General features: G+C 42.9%; 1 protein-coding gene across 1 annotated transcript; it reads left to right on the top strand.

The window, feature by feature from the left end:
- The first annotated feature begins 229 nt into the window (after window positions 1-229).
- HDDC2 (HD domain containing 2) lies at window positions 230-17,930 on the top strand. Its single transcript, XM_045842525.1, has 6 exons — window positions 230-377; window positions 1,620-1,741; window positions 3,587-3,689; window positions 9,412-9,480; window positions 14,820-14,958; window positions 17,234-17,930. The coding sequence occupies exons 1-6, from the start codon at window positions 294-296 to the stop codon at window positions 17,329-17,331; spliced, it is 615 nt and encodes a 204-aa protein (XP_045698481.1). The 5' UTR covers window positions 230-293; the 3' UTR covers window positions 17,332-17,930.
- Window positions 17,931-18,358: the final 428 nt, after the last annotated feature.

Below are 18,358 nucleotides of genomic sequence, written 5' to 3'. Positions count from 1 at the left end.
GACTGAAGGGTCTGGGGAAACCAGGTGAGGAAATGGAAGAAGAGGAGGAGGAAGATTACCAGAGAGGGGAGAGGAAGAAGGGAGTGGAGGGTGGGGGGGGGGAGGAGGAGCAGGAGGAGGAGGAGGAAGAGGAAAAGGAGGAAGAAGAGGAAGAAGAGGGAGGAGGAGGAAGGAGGAGGAAGGTGCAGGGAGGGGGAGGGGGGGAAGGAGCAGAGAGGGGGAGGGGAGAAAGGGGCGGGGCTTCGGACGGTGACCTCGCGGCCCTAGCGCTCCCTTCTGGACCTGGTGGCCGCATGGCCCTGGCCTCCTCCGTGGCCCGCTCGGGCCGCGGGCCCCGGAACCTGCTGCAGTTCCTGCGGCTGGTGGGGCAGCTCAAGGTGAGCGGGCGCCAGCGGGCTTTCCGGGCCGTGGCAGGCCGCGGCGGGAGAGGCCGGGGCGGCCGCGGACCCGGAGACCTCCCGCCGAGCCGCGGCCTCCCGCGCTCTCCGCGTCCTGTGGGCGGGGGCAGGACTCCCCCCTCGGGAGCCGCTGTGCACGCGGACTGGAGACACCCGGGCCTACTAGGCCGACCCCCAGCTGGGTGGAGTGCGAACCGTGGAGTCTCCCGCGTCGGGCGGCGAGCGCGGGGCTTGGGCAGGCCGGGCCCGGGCAGCCACCCCGGAGGTTTCTGGGGGCGCTGCTGGCGCGGGGACCTGCGGGACACTCCCCACGGCTCCGGTCGGTCTGCCCCACGGCTCCGGTCGGTCTGCGCTGAGTACTTGTACGTTTGGGGCACGACTAGGAGGCGGAGTTGGCTTCCGAGCTCTGAGATCAGTCCCGCAGATTTTACGCTGGATGTTCAAAAGTCTGCCCCACGATTACAGAATTAACTAGCCCGACTGTTTTTTTACAGAGGATTTTAGATAGTACACACGAGTGACTTCACGTTCATGCACCCCACCCCCACCCCCACCCCCCACCCCCCCACCCCCCGCCGCCGCCTCCCCGTTAGTGATTTTGCTGAATTTCTCCAAAGTTTAACCTTGGAGATTATTTTTTTTCCTGTCACTATTACTATAGTTTATAAAGTTCTTGAGAAATGTAGACTTCTGAGGAAGAAATGCATTCTCACGGGATCGCATCATTATGTGAATAAAAGGAAGAATCATTAGAAATGCTGTTATCCCTTCTGCTTAAGAATTTGGAAGTCCATCACTTCTTCAAGCTCAGAGCTTTCACCAGTGTTTTCTGCTTGTGTCTGTCTGATGGGGTTGTTAGAAGGCAAAACTTCCCAAGTCTTGTAGTTATGAAAAAATAAGCTTCTTTACACTTTCGTTTTATGTTTAAAGGACTGTATGTGTTCCAAAATGTATACATCAGCAGCACAGAATAACTTGACTACAGACCTTTGTATTGTAGACCCTGTGATTTATCCCACTCCCCCACCCCCCTCTCTCTGACCTCACTGGTTTATTGGGTTGTGGATGTGGGTCATATCAGTTAGTTAGGTATTTTTTCATTTGTTCCGAATCCATTAACTCTGTTTCTGTGTCCCATTCCCTGGACTTCTCTTGAAGAGCATAGCAGATAAGCAAAATATTTATTTTTATAATCATCTTTTTCTTCTTCATTTTCATCAGAGAGTCCAACGGACTGGCTGGGTGTACAGAAATGTCGAGCGGCCAGAGAGTGTATCTGATCACATGTACAGGATGGCAGTTATGGCTCTGGTGACCAAAGACGATCACCTGAACAAAGACCGGTAAGCTGTGAACTTGAGTGCTTGTCAGGTGGGGGCTCCATGCCATGATTGTGCACTGCTTTTCATGACTGAGGTGTGTGTCAAATTCTTGTGACAGGTTAGTTTATAAATCAAGAAAAATTTTTTGAGGCAAACCTTACAGATTCAAAATGTGAGAATGGGAACTCTGTATAGATTGCTGCAGTTGTTAATTGCACTCTGTGCTTTCTCTGTTAATTGGCAAGGGAAAGAGCCTGCCTTGGTCTCAAGAAAACATACGTGTGGTATTAGGGTTTCCAGGGCCTTTGAAGCGAGTATGTTATGTCTTACATTTTATCATTGTATCAGCGCACTGTACTTTTTATCTAGTCTCTTTTAGTGGGGTGACTTCTTGGAGTGTTATGTGCAAGATATACCTGAGGAAGAGATATTCTCTCTTCCTTCAGCCAAGCAACAGTGTAGAATACTTTTCTGAGTGTAGGACAAAGTTCCTAGCAAGACAATAAATAAATACCAAATGAATTACACAGGCCCAAAGTGGTTTCAAAAATAAGCTATGTTAGAAAATGACCACTATACTCCAACAGGAGAGAGCACCTGTTATGGGGACTCTGAGGTGAGCCCTGGAGGGTTGACTAGGTAGAAAAGTAGAAGGTACAGCATGCTGAGGGAAGGGCGTAGAAACCAAAAACCTGATGGCAGGAAGGTGAAGGTATATTCTGGAAATAGTAAGTCCATTTAATTGCAGCAAAGTTTCATTAGGGAGTCTGAGGAGCCCCGTTACTCTGGAGATGGTGTGGAACTTAGATTTTTGGCAAACAGTAAAAGATGAACTTAGTGTTGAGTGGAGATAAACCTAAGAGTAGTGTGAGATTTTAACTGGGTCAGGGAGAGCCAGCAGGCGGGGAGGGGACACCTCTAAGAAGTTGTCTAGGCCTTGTCCTGCTTTGGTCATAGTGGGAACCGGAAAAAGACTGGCCCTCTGGGACATTGATCTCATGACCTACCTTCATTTTTTTTTTTTTTTGACAGCGCTTATCCTAATCACTACTCATTATCACTAATAATCATAGCCATTTATTGTATGAACAACGTGTGCCAGGAACATAAATTACCAAATTTAATTTTTATACTAACCTTACAGAGTAGTATCTCTTTTTTCAGAAGATAAAATGAAGGCTCACAACACTTAACATATAAAGAAATTTAGTAATTTGGCAAAGGTCACACAGCTAATAAATGTTGGTCGCTAGGTTTGAACCCAGGCCCATCTAACTCTCCATTTTTCTATAAAGGGCTCCACTTTGACAGGGCTTAATATACCTATCTGGTATATTAGGGAAATGAGTTTCTGAATTTTGTATTAGTAACTAAATGCTATAACCCCCAGATCACCTCCTGGCTTTGTAATCTGAAGTTATCTTTTATTTTTTATTTATATTAATTATTTTATTGTCTACTAATTATCTATTCAAAAGTATTATTTATTCAGGATTTATTAATCTTGACTTTTTTTTAGCTTGCTGTGTTGCAAGCCCTTCTCCTATTATCTTTAGATTATATATTATTTTCTATTATCATTGAGTCCCCTTATACCTTATCTTTTAAAGTGACATTTGAGAGATTAGCCATTTCTAAAAAGGTATAAGCTAAAAATTTCCTTTCCATTCTCATATTTTGTGTTGAATATTAATGAGCAGTTTTGATTTTGAACTTGAAATTTGGCAAAAAATACTTTCAAAAATGCAGCATTAAAATACTCTGTGAGGGTAGAGAAAAATAATATATAACTTCAAAATAGTGTAGAAAAGGTGTTTGTCATGAACATAATTCCATGTAACTATTCGTCATTTCTTGCCCGGTCAGATGTGTGCGCCTAGCCCTGGTTCACGATATGGCAGAATGCATCGTTGGGGACATAGCACCAGCAGATAACGTCCCCAAAGAAGAAAAACATAGGCGAGAAGAGGTCAGTGTTGACTATTGACTCCACAAGACACCACCAGAAAAACCTGTTGCTGAAGCAAAGCTAAGTTCATTAGGCCTGATGGAGTAAGGGAGTGTCCCATCTTGAAGGAGTCTTAGTGTCTCACTGAGAGAAGGGGAACGTCAGGGGAGCATATTTATTGAGTTTGAGAGCCTGGGCTGGAGGATGTTTAAATGGCTCTCACAGATGGGCAGCCGGCTAAGGCTGTAGAGTTTAGTGTGTGAGAGCCTTGGGTTGGTGGGATTGGTGAGGCAGAATCTTGAAGCGTGAGCTGCTTGTGTTTACTGTATGTTGGGGTTTACAGTCTTAGCTTCCAGAAGCAAGGATTGCCCTGGAGTAAGACCGCAATGGTTTTTGCTGGTTCTTAACCTTGTATAACACAAGAGTAGGAAAGTATGCCTGCTCCCAGCCTTGTTTAACAAAGGGACAGCAAACTGTTGGTTTCAGTTTTCGTTAGAAGGTAGACGTAGATAACATGGCGTTCATTAGAACAGTGGAAATAGCTGGAACTTGAAGGAGTTCTCCATGCAAGTTAAGCTCTTTCAAGAAAAGTTCTATAACTTACAAGTGTAATTATTTTTATAATTATTATTTGTTTTATTTTTTTCAGCAAGTATTTTTTATTGCAACTGTTTTTCAAGAACTATGATTGCTGGTATAGTTTATAGTTTTTACTAATGGTTTTTAAAATTCTCTAATATCATTTTATATACATTTTTCCATTTTTAAAATTTTATTGTTGTGCAAGTACAGTTATCTGCCTTTTCCCTCCACCTCTCCCCGCCACCCCAGCCATCCCTCCCTCCCTCCCTCCCTCCCTGGTTCCACACCTGCACCCCCTTGGTTTTATCCATGTGTCCCTTATAGTTGTTCCTGGATTTTAAATGAATCCTTTAATTTAGTGTTCAGTGGTAAAGAAAAATATTTGTATTAGTAAGAAATGAATAACACCAATAAAATGTGAAATCAATATCATTTTGGGCTCTAATCCCAGAGGCCAAGGCCAAAGAAGGAGACATATTTAAAGCAGAGGCTGCAAAATTCATAAAGGCTTTTCTTATAATGCTGAATGGCTGGTTCTCAATTCAGGGATCATTGTAAGCTAATTTTATTATAGGCCACGCATCCTAAAGTGCTAAGTGGACAGATCTTTATCTCAGATGGTTTAACAGGGCAGTGGCCTTAAGTAGCTGTTCTCAGAGCTGAGGGGAGATGAACTTAGTAGCCAGCAGCATTTTACCTCCCTACAGACAAGAGAGTCCACAGGGAATCCAAATTTAGGAGTTTTAAAACATCCTAAAATTACAGGTACAAGAGGAATATTGTAAGGAATATATTTTTTCCTGCCAAGACACAGGCCTCGAATGTAGGCTCAGCCTTGTGACAGCCTGTAGAAAGGGAGGAAGCTGAGAAAGTCTTTCTCCATGGAGAGTTTAGACTGTTGTGGGGCGACCACTTTGTAAGGTGTAAAATGTCTAATCAATGCGTTGTGCACCTGAAGCTAATAGAACATTGTATGTGGGCTATAACTGAAAAATAGGTTTAAAAAATCATCTAAAATGATGAAAAGGCATTAAGAAATTCCTAGGTTAACAGTTAATTTAAAAAGAAACCAACTGAGTTACAGAAAGGAATTAGTTCTGAACCCAAGGATGTTGGTTGATGACTCATTACAGAGAGAAAAAAAGGGGGGAAAACCTTGATTATACAGCTCATTTCAGGATACATGATAGTGTTATTCAAGGGTACATCTGGATGTTGTGGATGAGAAATAATATACTGAAATACTAGAGGGTAACCAAAGATTTTAAAGCGACACAGAGGAAGAAAAGACAGGTACAGTGTGAATTTGAGGCTTACTCCCTTAAGGAGCACATCAGACCCTTCTGAGGAAAAAGCACAGCCCAGAAGAAGGGCCTCCAATGACTGGAGATGAAAGAGGACCCACTGCTGTCCTGACAACAGCTGAGACCTGGCCTCCGTGGAGGGGCATAGTGTGGACCCAAACCATCAGAGTGTTGCTGTCTTGCTGGACTCTGTATCCTGGCAATGAAGAAAAACCTCTGTGGCCTCACTAAACTACCTGCTTGCTGCCCACTCCTTCAATTCACAGGAGAGTAAATACCATAATCATAAGGGACAAGGGAAACATCTCAGAGAACTGCAAATTCTTGGACAGAAACCAGAGGCTTGGAGAGCACTGATACTCCGTTGCTTCTTCCTGCCGCTGGCTAGGATTTGAGAACAGAGAGGAGGATGTGAGAGCTGAACCATTCTCTACGCAGATGGTGTTTATGAATGAGACGTGCACGTCCGAACCATGCATTCCGATAATTAAATGAGGGTTTCTTGGCTCGAGCTGGAATGCACATAATGAGCAGCAGGGAGCATCATTTGCCGAGAGGATAGCCAACTGCATCCAGAAGGCTTTAGACCAAAGGAGGAGGCAGGAAAAACACTGGATAAGCCTGGAACGTTGACTGTTTTGGAGGAGAGCGAATATTTGGAAGAAATGAGGATGAGGGAGTAGAAGAGAGAATTTGGGGGCCAAAAGCAATACTTGTAGTCTGACTCCTTTTTAGTCAGGTAAAATGCAGGGTCTGGCACAAATAATGCCCCTTTTTATTACAAAATCATAAGCATGTAATTCTGTAACATAACAATATCATAATCAAGCACACCATATGACATTTTAGGTGAAATGCTCAAATTGCTGTCCATTTCGTGAGAGACATTCATGAAACCTACCAACCATACCCCAAGAAGCCTTACTTCTGCTGGACCCTGTATACTTTGTATTATAACCCAAGTTGATCGACGGCTCCTGGTAGGGATCATCAAGAATTAGTGGGAAGGAACTTGAGGCTGGAGTGTAGTGAGGGCAGGTTATATTCCTTTGTAAAGGGGAAAACTTACTCAGACAGAAGAGGAGTCATGGTTATATATGGACCTGTGAAGGTTGAAGTTGCCAAAGAACTGAGCGGTTGGAAGGAGAAGAACCAAACTTTATTATGCGAGTCAACATGGCAAAATGGAGAAAATGAGGAATGTAGGGAACATTTTATAGAGTGCTGCTTATGTGCCAGATAAACACTTTGTATATAAACTATTTAATCCACACAGCAATCCTTTCAAGTAGGTACCATCATTAACCTCATTTCAGAGTTGAGAAAGCTGAAGGACAAAGAGGTTAAGTAACTTGCTTGGGGTTCCTCAGTTGGCAAATGGACAGCTGGTTTCAAACCCCCGTGAGTCGGTAGTTTGCAGTTCACCGCAGCACTGTTCAGCCTCACCAATGATGTGTGAACAATGATTAATGCTTTCTGGGTGCTTGTCACAAAACTGACACAAGATGTTTGCTGAAAGCTTCATTCAGCTCAGAACTTTAAGCAGATTGTAGACATGCTTGGCTAACAGGAAGAAGCAAGGGAAATTTCCTCTCTAAATCTATGCGAGAACAAGGCAAAAAATGTAGGGAAATGGGTGTGGCAGGGCTCACTGGCAGGAAGAGAAGGGGCACCCATAGCCGTGTACCCTGGACTTCTGTGGAGTCAATTTCCAAGGGTTCATTTAAAAATGTAGGCACGATTCTGTGGCATATGCTGCCAAACAAGGAATATCAGCTACCTAAGAGGCCTCAAAATGCAGTTCTCATTGTGTGATAACAAATGATATCCATGAGTTTAGATCCAGAAAAATCACTGTTCAGTTTCAGGAAGAGAGCAACAATATACTTGTTTATGTTTTATGTTTTTTAATGGATGTTGTGATTTTAGTCAACAGGAAGCTAATTAGTCAGTAATTGGGTGTGATCCCCAAAAGGCCAGTTCAGCCCTAGACTGCATTTATGCAAATAGAATGTCTAGCTTGAGGAGGCTGTGGTTCCATTCTGCTCCACCCTGGGCATACCACATATCAGGAACTGCATTCAGTGCCGGGCGTGCAGCCTTCAGTGGAAGAAAATGATCTCTTCTTAATGCAGGACTTTTATGTTTGTATTCTCAAAGCTTAGGTTTTGAATATACCTGCACATATATGTTACTCAGTTTAAACAACAGCAATAGGCGAACTTGTGTGTCTAGAATAGTGGAATGATACACTATTTATAAAGAGACCTTTAATCTTTGAAAATGCAAATTAATTTTTCAAGTACCTTGATGAGATTTATGAAAAAGAAGCAAGGGAGAATGCAGGTACAGAATAATCTAAATTTTATACCCCTGGGGTGGTATGATGCTACAAGCCATTCAAGATGGGGATGTTACTATACATGAGAACAGACTGTTGACGCTGGCAAATGTGTTTTGCTCTAGAAGAGATTGTGTTTTTACATATTTTTCCTCCCAATAATAAATAAGTGTACACACAGATATCCATATTCATTTTCATTGCTTTCCCCAATTCCCTTTTTGATTTTATATAAGACTGTTCCCACTTTTATACCGGGAACCATTTGCCAAAAGTGGTTCTTACAACCATATTCTTTTCAAGGAACCTACCGCTGGTTAGAACTGAAATAGATTAAGAGGTGTAGGATGATGATGGTCAAGAAATCTGAAGCCATTTGAGGGTAACTTGCAGACCCCATGCCCCAAAGGGTGATGTTTTAGAAGGACGCTGGAGCAACACAGAAATGAAGGAAGCAAGGGCAATGAGGCTCCTGGAACTTCAGAGACTAAAATAAGCACTGAACACTCTCTGCTCTCTCATTCTCTTATCTTTATTTTTCTTTGGGTTTTGACTCTCTCAGGCTTGTTTGTGGCTTCTGTCTCCCAGCCTCTGCTGGACAAATCACACGGGTGGCCCCCAAGTGACTGGTTTGACTCACACTGCCATTCCTTGGACCAGTCACTGGTGGCAGAAATTCTGGCCCAGCTGGGTCACTGCCCACCTGTCGGACATTGTGTTTGTGAGAGGCAGGAGGGAAGGAAGGGGGTGGGGCACAGAGGAAGGACTAGAGAGACAATTTCAGCTGGGTGTGAGGAAGGACTTTCTGTCAGTGCTGCTTCAAGTCCATTTGGGCAGCCTCTTGAGGTGCCAGGTCCCCATCACTGGCTATGTTTATGGAGGGAGGACAAGAAGTGTTCAGTGACGCTGCTGAAATGTTCCCATACTTGTCATGGATGGTTTGGCCGGTTATCCTTCAATATCCCTTTTTTAGCCTCTGAGTCTGTTAGCCTGCAAGATACTATCATAAATTTCCTTTATGTTAATGATAATAACTGCCTACTTGTATGGTGTTTTACATTTTGCAATAAAAAGATTAACAACAGAAAATGGATGTAATAGTGTACAAAACAGTTCAGTGGGCTTTGTAATTCATTATTACTTTCCTATTCTTTCCACTCGAGGTTTGTGTTGAACTCTAGCATGCTTATGACCGAAATTTATGTGGGCATCTGTGATTCATTCAGAAGGTATAAAGTCTTTGGCCTCACTTCTGATATTTCAGATTGTCTCACACCCTCCTCATTGTCCTTTTATATGTATGGTGTGCTGCAGGCCACAAAATAAGTGGTTAGTGATGCCCACGTGAATAAATACTTGTTCTTACTTAATGTACAGAACTGCCCTCCTTGTAAGCCATAAATATTTCCAGTATTCTGCCCCTTTGGAAGTTACTTTAAGGATTTGAGCCCAACACTTGGCTTTTGTAGATGAGTTTAAATGTGAATGTGATTAAAATAATGGTTTGATATTTTAGGCAGCTATGAAGCAGTTGACCCAACTTCTCTCAGTGGATCTCGGAAAGGAGCTCTATGAACTTTGGGAAGTAAGTATATACGATGGGTTGCTTTTTATTCATTGTGACTGAATTTATATGCCTCATCAGTGTTTTAGTTAACTTAGATTATTGTAACAAGCTGTCTCTAACTTACTGCCTTCTGGATTGTGTCTGTTTTTCACCTCTGAGCTGCTGCAGGAGTTTCTCTTGGCCAACATCTTTTCTTCCTCAATTTCCGCATTTCGCTTGTCACCATGAAGCCTGGTGCACAACCTGACCTGTGGCCCCTGGGTTTCCTGATGCATTGCTGTCACCCCCAGCCCTGCCACACCCACCAACCCCATACCCGCCACCCATTTCTGGTCCTCGAAAACGACATGGGCTTTGGTGGTGCAGTGCTGGGCTTGATTCCCACCTCACTGCTTCCTGGCTCAGTGACCTTGGGCACGCTCCCCTCTTGGTATGTTGCCTACCTGTGAACCTCAAAGGGGTGCTAGGGCTGACAGAGGTCAAGATGAAGTACTGCCGTGATGCCCAGCACAGAACCGGGGCTTCGTCAGTGCTCGCTCCCTCCCAGAGCTGCCGAAGGTCAGCACTGCAGAGGCAGCGAGGCTGGAGGGAGAGGGCACAGACAGCCACCGCGCTGCCCTTGCCCCTCCTCGTGCTGCCTCTCCTTTGTGAAGAGGAAACAAAACAAACCCCTGCCTATTCCAGACTCATGAATCCAACAGCCTAATGGACTGCTCCACCTAAATACCTATAGGAACCTCAACTCAGCATGGCCCTCACTATCTGTGGCCATTTTTATTGTTTAAAAACTTCTTATTGAAAAGTATAGAAAGCTGCACAAAAACCAAGGTAGGGCATAGTGAGTTATTAGAAGAGTAACTTGCTTGTAACTGCCATCCACGTCAAGAGTTGGAACCTTGCCGCTCTCCTCAGAAGCCCTTTTTGTGCCCTGCCCCAGCACAGCCGGTACTTTCATGGCTGTCACTGAATTTCTTTATGGTTTTATCACCCAAGTGTTCATCCCTAGATATTTTAGTTTCATAGTGCCCATTTCTTTTAGGATGAACATTTTTTATATATCCTTTAGTCTACAGTTCTCCCTCCCCCTTTCTTTTTCTTACATGTTATCATTGAAGAATCCAGTCCATTCGGCCTGTGGTCGAGTTTCTGGTGGTCTGGGTTTTGCCAGTTGCACAGTCACGAGGCAGAGAGAGTTCCTCATTTTTCTGCAGACTGGCAGCTACATCCAGAGGCTGGATCAGACTCAGGTTGGATCCTTTTGGCAGAACTGTAGGTGGTGGTGGATTCTTTCATATGCAACACACGCGTCTGGGTTTTCTTGGTGCTTATATCCCTCAATCCTGTGGTGTTACAGAATGGTATTCTAATGTTTTTATTTCATTTTCATTTTGTTGCGGAAATAACTTTGTTACCAGATGCTTCTCCTTCCTCTACTCTCTGGTTAAGGTCATATGAGAAAGGTGTGGTAAAAGCACTTGACTTTGATGGCTTCCTTGATAGCAGGATTGGCAGGGTAATTCAGCCTCATTCATCTTGGACAAGCCCTGGCCAGACTACCCGTTTTCTTTTCGGTTTATTTTTGAATAGGAACTGTTATTTCAATACCATAGTATGGGCACTAAGGATGCTTGTTGCTACCGAGTTTGTTATTATTTCAGTACTTTTTAATGGACAGAGCTGGTATATAGATGTATATATAAAATACCTTGTGAATTCATAGTGATACTTCCAATTCAGTTTGTACTTAATCTCTTGCATGTTATGTTGCATGTCCTTCCACACCAGGAATCCTGGTTATATAACCTTTATCCTTCATTACACATGCACCATCTCAGGATAATAATTGTACTCACCACCATCATCAGTTCTGATTGTTGAGAACAGTTTTAAAAATTGTTTGCCTTCGCTATCTCTATTCTCCCGTTTTTATAGTTGTGCAGTATATCCACATTGTCTAAACATTTAACCATTACATACTATGACCCCTCTCTTTTTAAACCTTGCTTAACCTCAGTTCTATCAGTAACCATGTGGTCGATGCTCACCACCGGTCCTAAGGTCACTCTCGCCCCAGTCATTTCGGTTGTCTGAAACCGGTTCTCTAGCAGGTTCTTCAAAAAGGGCTCCCAGGAACAGCATCCCCTCAATGTTACATGTCTTTGATAGTTCCTCTGTGTTCTTTAGGCCTGAAGGTCAGTTACGCCTGAAATGAAAACCTTGGCTCCCAGTTTCTTTCCTTGAGTATCTTAAATACATCGCTTCCATTTTCTTCTGTCCTAAAACATTGCTGTCAAGGTGATCATAATTATATTTTTCTTACATGTTAGATGTACTTTTTGCATTTGTCCAAAGGATTTTTTTTTATATATGGCAATTTTTAGAATATGTGTTGGTGGTGTTGGCTATTGTGGGTTAATATCCTGAAGAACTTAGTGTGCATTTTCAATATATGCTTTCAAATATTTTTTTTATTTTTTAAATTTTTTCAATATAATTTTTCCTTCTGCTTTGGTTTTCTTTTCCCCCAAGACTCCTGTATATCTGTATGTTGGTTCTTCTTTGCTTGTCTTTAGTATTTATTACCTTCTCTCTATTCTTTATATCATTTTCATTTCTTTGACTTTTAAACCCAACCTCCTTTTTGATTTCTGTTTCTCTTAAGGCATCATTTATCATGTTTGATTATTCTTGTGTTCCTTATTGCTTAGTCTTTATTTCTAAAATGACTTTTTCTTCTATCTCTAATTACTTTTATGTTGCTCTTTCATGTCTTATCGTTTTCTTAATATCTTTTAGTTCCTTTTGAAATAGTTTGTTATATATTAGATTGTTTTTAAAAATGAGGATGTCTTTCTGATGTGAATTGTCTGTAGAGATGTTACTTTATTCTCTTCATCTCATGGCAAGGTGGTGTGGAATCTGACCGTCCAGACTTACCACAGCATCTGCTTTTCTCATTGTTGTTATTCATTTTGATATACAGTTATGGTTGTGTTCCTGGACTTCTGGAAAGAAACTTGTTTCAAATAGCTTTTTTAACTTCACAGAGCTTCCTCTTCCTTTTTTTTTTTGGTTTGTTGGTTTTTTTAACGTAGTGTAAAAATGTGGTGGTTTGCTTTTAGAGATTTCCTGGCTTTGTTCCCTTTCTGAACTCTTATCTGGACTTTTTTTTCATCTCTGTTATGCTTATCCTGTTCAGTGTTGATTGCAGCTCTTTCTCCTCATGACCTGGAAGGGGCCCTGCGGGTCAGGTTGGCCTGTTCACCAGGACCGGGCTTGTACTGGCTGCAGTTGGAGTTGGGCAAGTTTCCTTCAGTGTTGGTCTCTGTTCTCACATCATGAACCTACCATCTATTTAGAGATGCTCGCATTCTTAGGTCCAACAGATGCCCTGATGCCCATAACCTCCTCTGATTCCTCCCGGACAGACACGGATTGCATGCAGGGGTAGAGGTGGCTTGTCCCCTCTCATGTATATTTTGCCGGTAATGTTATGACCTTCAGTTTTGTTATTGTTATTCATGAGGTTTTTGGTTTTGCTGTTTCTTTGCTCTGTAGGGTTTTTCATCTTTGTTTCTTCTGTTTTGCTCCCTATTTAGTTTCCCAAGCTAGAATCTAGGAAGTCATTTATGACTCTCCCTTTCCCTTTCTTTCACATTTTAGTTTACTTCTTTTTCCTTACCATTTCTCAAATCTGCCCACTTTCCCCCCTCTTCATCGCCACATTCTCATAACTTCTCTGCTAGTCCTACAAAGTGTCAAAGCCTGACACCTCTGCTTTCAGTCTAACCGTTTTCCACACTGAAGCTAGAATGCTGTTTCTGAAATGCACATCCGATCGTGGCACTTCTTACTGGAAACCCTTCAGTGACGTCCAGTAGCTGCAGGATAAGCTGAGACTCCACGGCATAAACCACAAGGCCTTTCAGGAGCTGGCTCTTCCTTCATCTTCAGCCTCTTCCCTCTCACCTTCTTGCCTTCCATTCTCCATCCTGCCATTAGGGAACAGTTTGCAGTAAGTTCCCCCAATATGCCATGGCTCCTCCTTAACTCTAGACTGAGCTTTATCTGCAGTACGGTTCTCCCTGCCCTACCTCCTGGTTGGAAAGTGAAGTCAAAGAATGCCAGTACCATTACCTTTTGAGAGAAAACCCAGTGATTTATATTAAAAAGGAATGTGTAATCTCACCAGGATTTATTATAAAATGTGTTATTCCCTAATGGTCTGACAATGTTTTTTCTCACTTTTGACAGAGAAAAATTCTGGACTGCTATGCTTAGAGTACCACATTTATTTTTGTTAAGTAATGAACTTAAATTTATTAAATATAAATATATAAGTATAAATACAAATAAACATTTAAATTAACAGTAGTTATTTATAAGTGCCTTTGAAATTAAACAGAATGTACTTGATTTTATATTAAAATGATTCGCCTCTACAATTTTGAGCTCAATCAAAATTCAAATAGCTGCTTTTATAAGAATAAGGCATTTAGCAAAACCCAAGAAACCTTCAGCAACTCACATCACATTATCCTGCCAAGAAAATATGACAGGTTTATTATCTGAACACCTCTGGGGTGGAATTACAAATGAAAACTCTGCAGGGAAACCAGTTGGGAACACTTTGGTGTTAATAGAAGAATGATTCTATGTAGCATTAATTGGGACCCGTGATTGTGTGACACGCTCTAAGAAGCAGACCTCCTGTAGCTTCATGTTTCGGGTTTGCACTGAGGAGGGGGGACCAGTGGGAAGAGGAAAGGTAGACCTCCTGTCCATCACATCACCACCTCCCTGCCACCAACACATGCCCACAGCACTGTGTGAAGATTTCACAGATCCTGATTGTGTCCTCCAGAGGCATAACCCAGAGAGACTTAAGTCCTCCCTGTTTAGAAAGTGAGGTCAGAGATTCCAAGCATAAAGTGGTAACCGAAATTAAATGAGAAAGCCAGAAATTCACTTGAAAAAGAAAATTAACATTAAATAGAGAGGGAAATAATTTGAGAAGCGTGAGATGAAATATTAGCTTGGAGTTAAAAAAGACCCAAACCAGGTGGATTAAAGAATAATGATCAGGAAGTGATGACGAGATACTTGAGAGGAAGAAACATGCTTGCCAGTGTCCATGTGAACAAACGAGACTTGGAGGTGTCTGGCAGAACACAGGGCATTGTGAGCACGTGCTCCTTGCCTGGAGTGATGACGTTCGCTGTGCTAGTGCAGGTGACGCGTCTCTGTGCAGGGTTGTGTACCGTGGAGAAACATGGGCAATTCCAGCATCAGAATTTTCCTGGAGTATCCTGTCATGCAAGCCCTAATCATACTGCTCTAATTGTCCCTTCACTTAGGAATATGAGACCCAATCTACTGCAGAAGCCAAATTTGTGAAGCAGCTGGACCAATGTGAGATGATCCTTCAGGCATCTGAGTATGAAGACCTTGAGAACAGACCTGGGAGACTGCAGGACTTCTACGACTCCACAGCAGGTGCTCAGTGCTGTTTGCAGTTTGGCTTACTCCTAGTGCAGTGAATACAGGATGTTAGTGAATCCTCTGTGGTTGCCCTCTTCTGACCTTTCCTTTGGACAGGTAAAAAGGAAAAGGTGGGATTCATCGGGGAAGGAGGCTAGTGCAGGAGAGCGTTGCCACCCTGGAGTCTAAGTGCCAGGCTCAAGGTCACATCTACTAGCTCTGTGCCCCTGGGCAGCCTCTTGGCCTCTCTGTGTCCTCTGAAAAATGAAAATCATAATACTTACCCTACTTAAGTCGTAGGTTGGCTTTGAGATTCAAGAGAGAATTTATATGAAAGTGCATTATCTGTCGTTGCTTTATAGGTGTAAGGTCATGTGAGATGGAGGTAGAAATAGAGATTGAAAACAAGAGAACCCCAAATGGCTGAAGTCACCATACCGGTTTCATTAAAATATCAATGTCATTAGAGCACAGACCTGGAGTCACATTGTCTGGTTTGAATCCTGGTTCTGCCACAAAAATCTCTGTAACCTCTAGTAAATTATTTAACCTGGTTCTGGGTCTTAGTTTCCTTATTTTGAAAATGCAGATAATTACAGAATCTGCTTTGTAGGGTTGTTTGCAGTTATAGTGGGTTAATTCATATGAAGTACTTAGAATAATACCTGGCAATAAATAAGCCTTAGCTCTCTTCAATTTGATAGTTTTGATGAGTGAGGAGCTAAGTACTCGGTGTTAGGGATGGCTGGTGTTCCTGCCCCGCCCTGGAGTGAAACCCCACCTCTCTTCCCTGGGGGCGGCTCACACTCCACTGCACCTCCATCTTCTCTGGGAGGAGTTAGAGACAGCCTTGCTGGGACCTCTCAGGACCCTCAGGTGGCCCACCAAATATAGGAAAGTCCGAGGTCACGGACGATGGTCCAGAACTTGATTTGCGTGGTAATGAAGTTGATTTGATTTTCCTTTCCTCTTTTCCAGCCCCACTACCTCTGCACTAGGCATGGCTCTCGTTAGCTCAGTATTGGGCTGTTGTTGTAACCACCCAACTTAGCCTGCCAGGCTGGCCAGCTCATTCTACATTCCGTGTGTTCATTCAGTGTTTTCCTTCTGTAGTTGTAGGTATCATCACATGCTTGTTTTTAAAACTCCTGTGGCTTGCCTCTTCCTAAAAAATAAAATCCTGACACTTTTGAGTGGCATATATAGCTGTGCAGTCCGAGGCCGCATGCCTCTCAGGTCTCCTTCCCTGACTCTCCCTGTCAAAACTGTGCTGCTTCCTTCTTGCTTGGGCCCCATTTGGTTTAGAGCTTCCCAGACTATTTCACAGTCTGACTTGCATTCTTCTTAATGATGCTGTGCCTTGAGTCTCTTCCCAAACCCCCACTTGTTCACCCCATCCTATAACAAGCTGTTTGAGGGCCAAGACCAGCTTGGTCTCATCTGTCTTTGATATAGGTGGTGTTTAGAATTGTTTGCCTACCGTTAAATAGAATAAAGGTGCAAACCTGGGGTCAGCGAACTATGGCCCGGGGGCCACACTGGCCTGCTGTGCCTGCTTGTGTAAGGTTTTATTGAAACTGCCACTCTCCTTCCTTTCGAATTGTCTCTACTACTTTTGTGCTATAACCGGACAGTCAAGTAATTTGCAACAGAGATATGTAAGTTCACAAAGCCTAAAATATTTACTGTCTGACTCTTTACAGAAAAGATTTGCCAACTGTGTTATAAGCAATGATTAGGTTTTAAGATAGTATATTTCATCAATAATGTAACTGAAATACAATTTTAACATTATCTTCTATTTTGACACATTCTCAAAAAAAAAACGAAATATGAAAATACTAGTGAATTAAAAAATGTGGGCACTTGAAGGGTCATCTAGTTTAAACTCCACATTTTATTGCGGAAGAAACTTGAGCTTGGAAAGAGGGCGACTGACTGCCCGTAACTGGGCTGAGATGAAGATTCACTGCGCTGAGTTGAGTTTCCCTGTAGTGCCTGCTTCCAGAGGCTGCCTGGTCAGGTTTGTTCCAACTCTGTCTCATCGATGGTTCTTTGCCAGAGTCTCATCCGTATGTGCAGAGGCAGCAGGGGTGACGGAGAACAAGCTCCAGGTGGCCCCCTTTGGCCCCCCTCCAAATCAGAAGGACGGCCTGGGGATCGTGTTTTGTGTTGGAGTAAAGCATGGGGCAGGTCACAGGATGGAGCCCCTGACGAGGCCTGTGATCAACATGGAAAAATCGATGTATTCTCTTGTCCTCCTCATCTTTTCTGTCTCCTTGCCTTGCAGGAAAATTCAGTCACCCTGAGATAGTCCAGCTTGTCTCTGAACTTGAGGCAGAAAGAAACGCTAGCATCACTGCGGCCGCCAGTGAGCCACACTCCTGAGATGTTCTCTGTGTTGCTGCACGCCCGTAACAAACATTGTATTTTTCCATTGGATGTTGTTGTGTTGGCTGTTGGTTTGTTGATTTCCCCAGATGTGAGTCTGTTTATTTTCAATTGCCTGGACTCTAGTGAGAAACGTGTGATACTATTGGGCCACAAAAGAAGCCATAGAACAGAATGTGGTCATGAAAATGCATGGATGAGGACTTGGGGGTGGGTGTTTTTTTTAATGAACTAAATACATACATTTTAAAAACCTTAAACTTTGGCATATTTATTGGAGATTTTTAATCTACTGAATTTGTATCCTACATCCCAAGGGCAAGATTCATTGAATGGTGGAAAGTTTAATTATGATTGCTTTTAAGAACAGATTTTTCAGCTGACTTACTAGTAAGGATCCAGGAAAATGAATGTATTATCTCCTCGGATGAAATGCTGCTTTATTCATATGATCACTCTCTGGAGCCGGATTTTTAATTTCACTGTGACCTGTTTTAGGCCTTTGATCATGGACTTGTAAACCTGGCAACCGATTCAGCCCCTTCTTCCAATTCTGTTTGTCATTTGGAGGTATAAACTGGGACATGCAATTTCAACTGCTGTTTGTTTTCCTCTGTGTTTTTTTTCCGTCTGATCTGATTTATAGATGTTCAGACCTTGACTATAGGAATGTTTATCACCAGGTGAGAAATGTATATGAGAGCACTGGTGGGGTCACTAGACCTTTTTGTAGGGAACACATCAGACCTGGTTTCTCCTCACTTCCCTCTCACAGGATAAGTAATCTCCCCACTGGCTTTTAAATGATGCTCAGCCGTTGAATGGCAAGGAAGGGAAGGCTGTTGGTGCAGACCTGCTCACTATTTTGCACTGATAGATTTTCAAGTAGAAGGTGATGTCTGTCCCTTTAATTCAAATGTCAATTTCCATTTGAAGAAAGCCTTCAGGCTGGCATGGTGAGAATTCTAGGCAGCGTTTCTTTGGAAACTCTTTGCAGTCTCCATGGATACCCAGTCTGCAGGAA

The sequence above is a fragment of the Phyllostomus hastatus genome, unplaced genomic scaffold, assembly GCF_019186645.2.
Source record: "Phyllostomus hastatus isolate PE091 unplaced genomic scaffold, TTU_PhHast_1.1 phas_contig_40, whole genome shotgun sequence".
In the NCBI taxonomy this organism is placed as follows: Eukaryota; Metazoa; Chordata; class Mammalia; order Chiroptera; family Phyllostomidae; genus Phyllostomus; species Phyllostomus hastatus.
Note: the sequence above shows the minus strand (reverse complement) of the source record. Positions and strands in the feature narration are given on the sequence as shown.